The sequence below is a fragment of the Manihot esculenta genome, chromosome 17, assembly GCF_001659605.2.
Source record: "Manihot esculenta cultivar AM560-2 chromosome 17, M.esculenta_v8, whole genome shotgun sequence".
Classification (NCBI taxonomy): domain Eukaryota; kingdom Viridiplantae; phylum Streptophyta; class Magnoliopsida; order Malpighiales; family Euphorbiaceae; genus Manihot; species Manihot esculenta.
In genome coordinates, this window is record NC_035177.2 from 6,664,007 (window position 1) to 6,677,001 (window position 12,995).

Sequence of the window (12,995 nt, forward strand, 5' to 3'; positions counted from 1 at the left end):
GATTCTTGTTTCATTTATGTGACCAAGTCTATAATGCCAAAATAGAGATGGAAGTTGATTATCTAATTTGAGTCTCTTTTATATTGAGAATAGGTTTTCAAAAGAAATATTATATAGACTATCTGTATAAATTTCAGTTTCATAGTAAACTCCTTTATTATAAAAGAACTTGTTCTAAATAATAAACTTGAATCCAATATTCAAGGCTAAAATGAAATTGAAATAATGTTTCTGCAAAGTGTTATAACATAATAACAATTATTCAATTCTAATATTAAGACAGAAGGTAAAGGCAGAAAATAAATTCCTACAGCTAATGTAGCAACCTTTACTCCACTCGCCACTCGTAGGTCCACCTCTCATTTTCTCAATCATAAATATACCTGAAGCTCAGAACTTATATTAGCTAATATCACACATGTAGCTTGCACATCATCATCAATATGATGATCGTACTTGTCCTTAATATCATCACTAATATTCTCATCAAGAGCATCAGGTATTCCTTGATCGAGAATATATAACCTCTTATTAGGGCTGTAAATGAGCCAAGCTATTCGTGAGCTATTCGAGACTCGACTCGATAAAAGCTCGACCGAGTTCGGCTCGTTTTTTAAACGAGCCAAGCTTGAGCTCAATTTTGAGGCTCGTCACTTAAACGAGCTGAGCTTGAGCTCCATAGTATTCGGCTCGTTAAGGCTCGCGAGTTGGCTCGTTTTTAGGCTCGCGAGCTGGCTCGTTGAGAAGGCTCGCGAGCAGGCTCGTTGAGAAGGCTCGTGAGTAATATTGTTTAAATAAATTGGTGAACCAATTCGTTAAATAAATTTATGAACAAGTTCATATATTATTAAAAAAATAAAAATAACTATAAAGTTATAAAATTTAAACTATTATAAATACTTGAAAATTATAGTATTGAAAATTACAAATAATTAAAATTAATTATTATAATTAATATTCTTTAAAATTAAATTATAAAAATCTTTTGTATATAATTATTATAATAAGATTCCATAAAATTAATGTATAATCACAAATAATTAATATTAATTATTATAATAAGTATTCTTTAAAATTATAGTACTACATGATAAATTGAGTTGTAAAAATTATATACATTTTAAAATTAAAGTATAATTATAAAAAAAATTTTGTATATAATTAAGCATACAATATAAAAGATGATAATAATTATCAAAGTATATTAATAATAATTAATTAAGGTTATATGGATGTTGAAGTTGAAATTCAAGTTAACTAATTGAACAAGCATGAAGATGATTATGAAGATAATTAAATTATATTAGCTTGTTTCAACTGTTGGAAGTTGGAATCAACTTTATTCGTTTGATATTAAATTTTGTGTGTAATCTAATTTTATTATGTTGTTGAATTTATATTTATTTGTGTTATTTTAGTTATAAATTGTGTTACGTAATTTTTTTATGTACACTCTCTTTTTTTTTTATTTAAATTAATGATGATTAAAAACTGATTAAAGTGTAATTATTAATTCGAGCTCGAGCCTGAACTTGAGCTCAAACCAAACTTTTTAATTTTGAGCTCGGTCTCGAGCTTTTTTAACGAGTTTCTTAATCGAGCTTTCCGAGTTCGAGCTCAAGTTTTATTAACGAGTTTCTTAATCGAGCTTTTCGAGATCGAGCTCGAATTAGGCTCGTTATTAAATCGAAAGAGCTTTTCACGAGTCGAGCTCGAATCGAGCTCGATTATAATATTTAATTCTCGAGCCGAACTCGAATCAAATATTAGAGCTCGAGTCGAGCTCGAGCTCGAGCTCGAGCTTCCAAACATTTTTAATAAACGAGCTTGAGCTTTACAAAGCTCGGCTCGGTTCGGCTCGATTACACCCCTACCTCTTATCTTGCTTGAAAACCATTCTCAAATTGCGATATCAATCCAAGAAGTTTAATTTAGTTAATTTGTTAGCATCAAGTATGCTACGTAAGGATAGATAATTTACTCATGGTTGAACTAGATTCTATTCATGTAAAGATATTTTAATTATTAGTCTCATGTATTTTTCTAATTAGTAGATAAGGTCTTTAATCTTTTAATTAGTCTCCCACTATTTTATTCAAATTAATAGCCCTATCTATTAATTCAGAAAATTCAGCGGTAGATCTCCTAGTATACTATGATCCCATCTAATTTAAATAACCTTGGATTTTCTCAATAAATTATTATAAAATAAATTAGATAGATAACATAATTTATCAATCACATCTTTATGTGATTCCTAGATTAGTTAGATGACAACTCTTTGTCTTTATTATATCATATATGTTATGCCTAACTTTTACTCTAAACTTACATGATCATGGGTTTGCCCATCCAAATCAAGTAATTTAGTTAAGTAGAACCATTGTTCAGAAATATTTAATATTTCATAGCACTAAATATATTCGGGTGAAATTAACCTTGGGTTTGTCCAACAAATTAATAAAAACTGAACTTCTAATTTTATGCTATAAGAATGGGTGGTAAGCCATCATGTCCTTAACATGTATTTAAAATTTTAATTAGGAATTTTAATCCTAAGATTTCTATTAAGGTTTTTAATATTTTAATTAGTCTCTTATTATTTTATTCAAATTAATAGCCTTATCTATTAATTCCTGAAATCCAGCGGTAGATCTCCTAGTAGGCTAGGATCCCATTTAATTTAAATAACCTTGGATTTTTTCAATAAATTATTATAAATTAAATTAGGTAGATAACATGGTTTATCAATCTCATCTTTATATAACTCCTAGATTAGTTAAGTGACAACTCTTTATTTTTATCATATCTTATATTTGATGCCTAACTTTTATTCTAAATTTACATGATCATGGGTTTGCCCATCCAAATTAAGTAATTTAGTTAAGTAGAACCATTATTCATAAATATTTAATATTTCATAGCACTAAACATATTCAGATGAAATTAACCTTGGATTTGCCTAAGGAAATCCTCTAAATATGCACTAATTGATGGTTGGTTGTACAGGAGGTCCTTAACTCATCCATGGCTGCGTTGTGTTACGGAGGAGGAAGGCTAGGAAATTATAAAGGACATTCATGAGGGTGATTGCGGGAGTCATGAAGAAGCTCGAACAATTACCCAAAAAGCATTTCGGCAAGGATATTACTGGTCAATGATAATGAAAGATGCGAAGCAACTTGTCCAAAAGTGTCGAAGATGTCAAGCACATGCGAACATTCCAGGACCTCAGAAGAGATGCAAGCGAATAGACATCTTTGACCCGTTTCCAAAGACAATAGGGTTAAAGAAATTCATAATCATGGTAGTAGATCTTTTCAGCAAGTGGGCCTAGGCAGTGCAATCCATCACCATCTAACAAGCGATCTCTTTTGTTAGTAAAAAAATCTTCACTCGGTTTGGAATCCCAAAGGTAGTGATCCCCGATAACAGAACTCAGTTTGAAAGTCGAAACGGAACTCAGTTTGAAAGCTTCAGTTTAAAGACTTCTGTAAGAAATGGAAGATTAACTTGAGGTTCAGCTTAGCCTATCATCTCCAGACCAATGGAATGACCGAGGTAACAAACAGGACCACTCTACAAGCGCTAAAGAAAAGACTTAACCAAGCCAAAGGCAATTGGCCTAAGGAGTTACCTCACATACTATGGGCATATAGAACAATCTTGAAAACAGCCACAGGAGAAACGCCCTTTTCTTTTGTATATGGGGTTGAGGCAGTCATCCCATGGAAATCTAAGTAGCTTCAGGACACAACACCCTGATATTTCAAAAAATCCTGAAGAAATGCAATTCAATTTCGATCAAGCTAAATTCCTACGAGAAAAGGCCACAATTAGAATGATGGTCTACAAAAATAAAATGTCCATAATGTTCAACAATAAGGTCAGGCCGTGTGCTTTTAATGTGGGGACCTAGTCTTTAAAAGAACAGATGTAATAAGTGGTAGTGTCAGGTCTGGTAAGTTGGATGAGAACTAGAAAGGACCATTTAGGGTCTCGAAGGTCATTCGCCTAGGGTCCTATAAGCTGATTAAGCTAGATGGTCGAGTCATTCCTTATTTTTAGAATATCTGTAATCTGAAAAATTTTATCAATAATAAGCTAACAAGGTATTTTTTCATATGTTGTATTTTTCAGTGACAGAGAACGATGGAATTGCCTTCCTTGAAAAGATTAAGGAGATAAGGAAAGGTCACAAAGCGGGTTTCACTAGGCTAGGTCACAAGGCGAGTTCCATCAGACTACAATTCGGGTGTTAGTCTCATTAATTAAGAACACAAGGCGAATATCAGCTAGGCCAGAAGATCGGACATTGGTCCCACTAATCAAGTCATACATGCCAGGCTACAAGGCGAGTTCTGTCAGGCCGCAAACTGGGTGTTAATCTCGCAAAAGAAAGCATCTTATGCAAAGGCTATCGGGCGAGCAACCGATAGACAAACCTGTGGGTACCAATCCCCAAAAGACGAAGGTGTTAATTAAAGATTAATGTTGGTAGAGCGAGCCTTATGACCAAGTCCCAAGACGCGAGACTGAATGTAAGTCCTATATTATAAAATTCTCTAAAGGCATTTTATGATTAAAAGGCGGAGTCCACCAAGCCACACATCCAAGTATTAGTCTTGTTTTGTAAAAAATTCTAAATTATTTCATGACCACTAATCGGGTGAACCTGCATTAGCCCTCTTTTTGGGCAAAAAACGGTGGTCACCAGATTTATAGTTGGGTAGTAGCCCCTTCATCAATTATTAAAATATTAGTTGTTGGTAGCAACGAGGCCCGGGACAAATATGGAACATACAAACATCCAAAAATAAGATATGTAAAATATTTATTTTCATTACAAAAGATCATAGAGGTAGAAAGAGGATTTCAGTTTATCCTTTATATCAAAGTTTTCTAAACATCTATTACGTTATTAGCAGAGACCCAGTCGGTGGGGTTCTCCTCAACTTGTCCCTCATCCTTCGATAAGATGCTATCTATCCAGGTAAAACCTTATGAAGAGGACTGTTTCTCCAACTACCTTTTTGGCTTGGTCCTCAGAATCAATCTTGCACAATTTAACCCTCCTCCCAGGGTCATGGTGCTGAAAACTATTATAGTCGGGCTGGATGCAGTCCTCAACCAATACATAAAGCTGAGCAATATACTTGCACCTTCATAAATACCTACCTTCAGCTGCTCTTCATAGACCATGATGGTATCCTCCGCATGGATCTGGTTATCCTCAAGAGAAGAAAAGAAAGTATCCCTATTCATTTCCTCTGTGACAATTGTAAGCAAAAGAAGAGAAAATATGATTCTTATACAGTGGCATAGCAGGAAAAGCTTTGAATACAGCTCGAGAAATAAGGCAAACATCATTTATGGGCAAAGGCAAGTAAAACAATGTAAAAGGGGAAGACCAACCAAATCGTGCTACATGTCCCAAATCAAAAAAATAAAGCATCACCTTCGAATTTGAATAATTAAAGACTAGTAGGGGGACCTCTGATATTACATAACGACTACTCGAAGTAAGCCATAAGCTGTCACCACAAGACAGGGCCACGTGGCAAGGATCTGATAAGTGAGAAACGCAGTCCCATCTGAAGAAAGAAAGACCCAGACACCTTGACACCCAGTTTATCACTAAGACTCGCCCTCCACTAGATATGTCGAGTCTTGACATTGAGTTACCGTTATTAGACATAATCTAGTATATCCCCATTATGCCTATAATTGCGGGATCACCGATCTATTAGCTGGCAATATCCCTTATCAAATAGTCGGCCAGATCATCGCTAAATTATCAGGAAATGATATATTTATCTCTATTTTCTTATGGTATAAAAGGAGAACTACAAAAGTACACTATTCTCTTACACTACTCAAATTCTAAACAATTTATTACATTTATCTATTCTTTAATACACTAACTTAAGTATTAGAGTGGCTGTCATGGGCACCCACCACCTCACATTTTCTTTCTTATAAATCTAACTAATCATTATATTTTCTGACCATATCAAGTACATTCAAATTCTTACAATAGTAGTTCTTTTTCGATTTATATAATTTTTTGATTTGGTTCAAGATCCCAGTAACCAAAAACCAATTGATAATATATGAGATATTTATTAGAGATAATTATAAAAAAACTACCTTATAATTTAAAAAATAGTCTTATACTAATTAGTAACAAAAGAGGCCTTATACATTCACGCCATTAGGAAAATAAGGCTTTTTCTCAATATCGCTAAATATTATTGATAAATTACAATATATTTCTTGATATTTAATGAAAGCTACATTTTAATTTTATATTTTTAAATTTAACATTTTAAATTTTGTTTGATTAATAAAAAAATATCTTAATTTAAATTTTATATTTTTAATTAAAATTAATCTATTTAATTTTTATAGATTAATCTCTAAATATTACAACTACTAATAAGTTCTTATATTTATAAATTAATCTCTTTGTTTATTAAATTTTAATATTTTATATGTGAAAAAATTAAATAAAAATTAAATAAAAAGTCTAATAAAAATAAATAAAAAAATCTAATATCTCTTTTTTCTTTTAATCGATTAAATAAATAAATAATTGAGAAAGAAAAAAATTAGGAGAGAAAGAAATCTTTGAACGTGTCAAGATTCTTGATTTAATTTTTTCATTAATTTATTTCTAAATGTAAGATTTTAAATTTAATAAAATATTAATTTTTAAAAATATAAATATTTATTTATGGATAATTATAATATTTAAAGATCAATTTGTAAAAATACAAGGTGAATTATAATTAAAGTAACTATTTTATTATTAAATAAAAATTTATATATATGAATTAAATTGTATATTTATAAAATTTTAAAATTAAAATATAATTTATTCTAATTAAAAATTATTTTTAATTAATTTTTAACTAGCACATCAATACATACTAACGGTATTTAAGAGAGCATCATTTTACCAAAGAGTGAAACTATATAACTTTTTTTATTATAAATTAAATTATAAGATTGTACTTTAAAAAATCAAATTATAATATAATTTTTTTTATAATTATCTCTATTTATTTTGTCAAATTGTTTGTATGCTACTGAATTATTGTATTTGAAAGTGTACGTGAAAGTGTAATTTGTGAAATGTGAAAATATGATTAATATTTTGTTTGTTTATGAAAAATAATTTATTTTTAAAAAATATTTTTTAATAATATAATTTATTTTTTATTATTTAATTTTAATTTAAAAATAAAATATATTTAAAAATTTATATATAAAATCTTTAAAATGTGAAAAATAACTTACTCATTTACAATGAGTAAGCCATATTTTTTTAAAAATAATTTAATTTTTCTTATAATTAAAAAAATATTATAATTAAGAATTAATATTATATATTATAATTAAATTAATTATAAAAGATTGATTTTAAATAATTGTATGTAATATTTATACAAAAGTTATAATAAAATAATTAGAAATTGGACACACATGAAAAATTAGTAAACTTTAAACTAATACCTGTTATTTTCAATTGTATTTCAACACTCAATTTCTTGATTGCGGATTGGATAGTAGATCTCAGGCTATCAATATCTGCACCTTGTTTCACGTGAACCTTTTATTCTTTTTATTTATTTTTACAAAAGTTATTTTTTTTAATATATTGAAAAGTAGAAAAGATATTTTCTTTCGTGAAGAGCTGCATGGGAGTTTTGACAGAAACAGAGAAAGAGAAAGCGAGAGAGGAGAAAGACGAAGAGGAAGTGGTGTTCAGAATTCGAGGGTCTTTTGGTTTCATTGGTGTTTTTGTGGCTATTATTAGGTCTGTCTATTTATGGTTTGGAGGTAGAGGATAGCGTTGGTTCATTTAATTTTTCCTTTTGTCACTGTCACCACCTTCTGGTTTTCTGGTGTTTTTCTTTATTTCATTGCTGTTTGGTTTGTTGTTTGTAGGTTATGGGGATTTCGATGAGAGGGTTTCGGCTTAGATCTGCACAACGAAGGTTGCCCTGACTATGCTTTCTGGAGAGAATCTTTGTTGTCCGGGAGAGAATCTTTGTTGTGTGACTCCGGCAACTCAAAACTGTACCACTTACGTGATTATTGCTTCCACAATAATTATGTTAAGTAGTCCCCTCAATAATGGTTCAATACAGCTTTACTGGTTTGCCTTAGATTCTATTCTCATGGAGAAATGACATCCTAAATTGCAGCAAGTATCATTATTATATTTGTATTGATCGAAAAGTATTCTCTTCAAATCGAAAAATTTAAATTAATTTAAAAGTTTAGTTTGGTTTAATTCGATTTTTAATTTTAAAAATTTTGGTTAGTTGGATTTGGTTCGATTTAATTTTAATTAGAAAAAAATCAAAAAAATTAAACCGAACCTATTAGTAATAATAATATATTATTTTCAATAATAGGGGTTAGATCATATTAAAATTAAAATATTTCGATTAAATTTTAAAATATTAAAAATAAAGTGTAAAAACAAATCGATCAAATCGAACCGAATCGAATTGAATCAGACTGATTCAGTTTAATTCGATGATTAAAATCAATTCGGTTTGATTTTTATAAATATTAAAATTTCAATTTTTGACATATTTAGTGCAATTCGATTTTAAATTAAATCAATCGAATGCTGACCTATCGTTAGATCAAGTTCCAGTATATTTTCGTAACTATCATTTTTCAGTAAAGAATAGAAAAAAGAAGGTTACTGTAAAAGAACAGAGAGAATTAAGAGAGATATAGAAGAAAGAGTTGAAGTTGTGAACTCAAACATCAACGATCTAGTTCTTTTTTTTTTTGGTACATGATTGAAATATATATATATAAAATTGGAAACCCATAAATCAAATACTAGAGAATCACTCTGCTCCATCAGAAGAATGAAAATGATTATGTGAAACATTCACCTTTGGTGTCTCACAATTCACAACAATCTCATCACCAGGCTTATACTCTTTGAAGCAAGCTATCCTTCCAAGCTCTTCAACTTCTTCAATCACATTGTCAAGCCTTGCTACTGTCTCCACCAGCAAAGAAGCAAAAGCAGCAAATGGAAGTGCCTCTGAGAACTCAAGACTTGTGATTGCAATTTTACTCAACTGTGGCCTTAACACTTTTCTTTCAGCTTCTCTAGATTGCTCATTAGTCCTTTTGGATTTCCATTCAAACAACGCACAACTATCTGTCTTTACACTTGCTAGCGAAACTCCATGATCTTTTTCTTGCTTTTGTCTGGCATGTGCAGCTGCCAAAGCAAGCATGTTTGTGGCTTGGTTATGGTTGGAACCTAGAAAAAGCCTCGGCTGCGATTTTATGGCTCTGTTAAGGTCATGTAATGCTTCGTGGAGATGATCGGAGAGTATCCCAGGTGAGCAATGTCGGTGATTTCTTATGCTATTGGCAAGTTCCATTAGTGCTTTTGATACTTCACTAGCTACTCTAATGCATGGATCTTTGAAGAGGGCACGGCATGATCTTGGGGTCTGACCACCAAACAAAATTCAAGTTAATTAGCTCAAAGCCTAAGCTTGTAGATAAGAGACACAAAATTTGTTTTTATTACATACTAACCTGAATTTCAGTTTGGAGACATCCATGAAGAGCTACAACAGTGTAACCAAAAGAGCGGAGAACAGCTCCTAATTTCACATACTGCTGCCAAGGATATTTGCAGTGCCTTGAATGTCTAGGCTCCCAACTTGCATGTAATGCCTGCTCATCATCATCGCCACCAAATGTTCAATACCTAACCCATACTATATTTATTCTTAAAAATCTCTCTCTATATATATATGAACTCACCAAAGTTTCATCTTGTGGTTTTGAGTCAAGAACATTCTTATAGCCTTTGTAGATCGGATCCTCAGATTGATCTTCTGGCGCTTCTTTCTCCACTTCGCTAAAATATTCTTTCACACAAGCTATATAGTATTTTCCGCATCAGAATTATATAAAGTTAAGTCTACATGAATTTAAAGTGTAAATACATGGGATTGAATATAAAATTCTGAACCATACCTTCTATGGATTTAGCTAGACCTTCAAGCTTGGACACAGTGGAATTATGGAGATCTTCTCCTGACCAAATTGGGAAAACCAGCAGACTCATTAACAGGCATACTCCACAGCCAATTGCAATGGTGTAGAACCGTTGGTGGGCGATCTTTAGTACATTGCTAACTCGAAAGCTTGACACAGTAATCAAATTAAAAGTCAAGAGGAATATCACAACTCCATAGTCATAATTCTTCTTCACATAGGGAAAAAACCTTATATATGTAGCTGCAGATCCTGCCAAATCAATACACAAGGAAATTAAGACATTAATATTAATTAATATAATTACAGCAGCAACTAAAACATAATCTGAAATAGGGAGGGCAACGGATCGTAAATTTTTGAGTATAGAATTCCGCTGAACTCTAAAACAAATTTGGATAGTTGTAATTGGATTTAAAATTAATTCAAATTTAAAAAATAATACTTTTTGCGGATTCGAATCGGATTCGATTTTTACATATCGGGTAACTATTATCAAACTCATTTATATAAATAATAAATTTAATATAAAAAATATATTTTACAATAATATTTATAAATTTTTATTTAAAAATTAAAATTTAAATATTTTTTAGAAATATTAAATTTTTTAAATAAAAATTATTAATAAAAAATATTTTTTATATAAATTATTAATTAAAATATATAAAACTAAACAGTACCTAATAAATATCTACGAAAATTGCACTATTTTAAATTCGAAACAATGTTGAAACCATTCCGAACCCAATTAAAAATTAATTTAAACTACCAGAAACTTCTCAAACCCGAATATTATTTTCAAAGATAAAATTCAAATCATCTAGTCTTATATATTTTAATTAATAATTTATATAAAAAATATTTTTTATTAATAATTTTCATTTAAAAAATTTAATATTTTTAAAAAGTATTTAAATTTTAATTTTTAAATAAAAATTTATAAAAAAATTTATAAATATTATTATAAAATATACTTTTTTATATTAAATTAATTATTTATATCTGAACTCGCAATAATATTATTTTTTAAATTTAAACTCCTCCCCATTTATATTATTAGACCTCCTCCCAATTTGATTACATCTACCTACTATTCCTACTATATTTATATTATTAGACCCATGCTTATACCTAACCGTTTACGTCCCTAAATCTCAAATTAGCTACCTATAACAAAAACTGCAGCTCCGATGAAGATAGCTCGAAAAACATGGCCGGTTTCTTGAGCAATGTACTCTATGGCGAAAGCTAATGATCCTGCTATAAGTGTCCCTAATCCTCTATTAAGTCCTTTGCACAAAGTTGCACCTGCGTTTTTGAACGATGACAAAGAATTAAAGATCACAAATGAATTAACAAACATGAACTCTTATCTGTAAAATGAAACTTAAAACTTATACAGAAAATGGACAAACCTGCTGTGAACTCAAGCACAACAACAACAGTCATCACAGCCCAAATAGCATTTTGTCCAATACTTTCAAACAATGGCTCTAGCAGATACAGCAAAGAGACTAATGTCAAAGCAAAGCCAACCTTAAAAGCATGAATAACTCTTCGAGGATCATCTCTACCAACTCTCCAAGTTGTTTGCCATATAAAACCCGGAAACCTTCTGATTTTCTTGTCTAAAATATGAATATTTTTCTCCCACTTCTCTTTGCCCATGGCCACAATTTCCATTTTCTTTGCAAAGGAGAAAAAACCCTTTTCTTTATATGCAACAAAGGAAGGAAGGATGTGATTGTTGTACACACTTTATTAGTTTTAGTGTGATATGAGAACTCCAACTTTGTGGGAGAAGCAAAGGGCTAACTTTATATGAGTCTATTCATATATTCACATGCCTTGCATTAAAAAGTGAATAGATATTGAAGGTGGGTTGCTTTCACATGGGATGTTAGTCAACTAAAATTTGAAAAATAAGTCAGACCCAATAACAATATATATAATTTTTATTTATTTTGGTTTTCTAGTTGGCGGTAGTGATTTAGAGGTTTCTATAATAATCTGCCAGCAAAATAAGAATATCCTTCATTTGGAAAAGTCTTGTGGTAGGTAACATATAATGCAGGGATATATTGCAACAAAAATCATAACAATAGCTGCACTGGTCAAAAGGCCTATTCTAACTCTTGAAATATTCATTAATAGTCAGATAAATAAGTTCCTGAGAGCATATTTTGATCTATAATTAAAATTTAAAAATTTTATTTGATTTATTTAAATACTTGAACGAATTATTTAATTAAGAATTTATGTGATTATTAACGAATACTTTCACTTTATTATATAATTTTTCAAAAGGGTAGATGGTAGAGGGTAGAGGGCAGATCAGAGCAGAGGGCAAAGGAAGCTTCCTTGTCTGTAAAAAGGACAGCCAAAGGCAAAACTCAATACAGTCACGAGAAATCCAAGTAGCTAGCGACCTTACTATTAACTTGGTGGAAAAGGAAGGCCAGTGGTTATACGCTTATGGGTAACCTAACATCATCAACCATGCAACTGTAGTTTACATATAGTTCTCAAAGTACAGCTGTTTGCAGTTGTGATTTTGATTTTTTTTTTCTTTTTCTTTTTTTTAATATGTGGTGCAGTTCAGCTCGTGTACTCTCAACTTCTCAATTTGAAGTCTAAATTTTGCAATTTGGCACCTCATTTTGCTTTCCAAATGGCACTTGCTTTACTTAGTAGTTGTTTTTCCATTTTTCTGTCTCTTTCAACTTCCTCCTTTTATCAAGCCTCATTAATTTCCATTTTAGCAGAGATTGTTGACTTCTGATTCTCTTTCATGTGAGTTATGTTAGAAGCCATTGAAATCTTATATGACAAAAGCAAACTCTCAGGCATATGGACTTAATTTTCCAAGAAATAGATGAGTTGAAGGAATGCTTCATAGACATTCAGTTTAATTATGTGCACAGAAAAGCTAATGC

At 30.7% G+C, this 12,995-nt stretch overlaps 1 protein-coding gene across 1 annotated transcript; it reads right to left on the reverse strand.

Moving 5' to 3' along the window:
• Positions 1 to 8,745: 8,745 nt before the first annotated feature.
• LOC110604751 (aluminum-activated malate transporter 12) lies at positions 8,746 to 11,860 on the reverse strand. The gene is made up of 6 exons (XM_021743042.2): positions 11,475 to 11,860; positions 11,227 to 11,367; positions 10,036 to 10,308; positions 9,820 to 9,938; positions 9,589 to 9,729; positions 8,746 to 9,500 (listed from the first exon to the last, which is right to left on the reverse strand). The coding sequence occupies exons 1-6, from the start codon at positions 11,740 to 11,742 to the stop codon at positions 8,877 to 8,879; spliced, it is 1,566 nt and encodes a 521-aa protein (XP_021598734.1). The 5' UTR covers positions 11,743 to 11,860; the 3' UTR covers positions 8,746 to 8,876.
• Between the last annotated feature and the right edge of the window lie 1,135 nt (positions 11,861 to 12,995).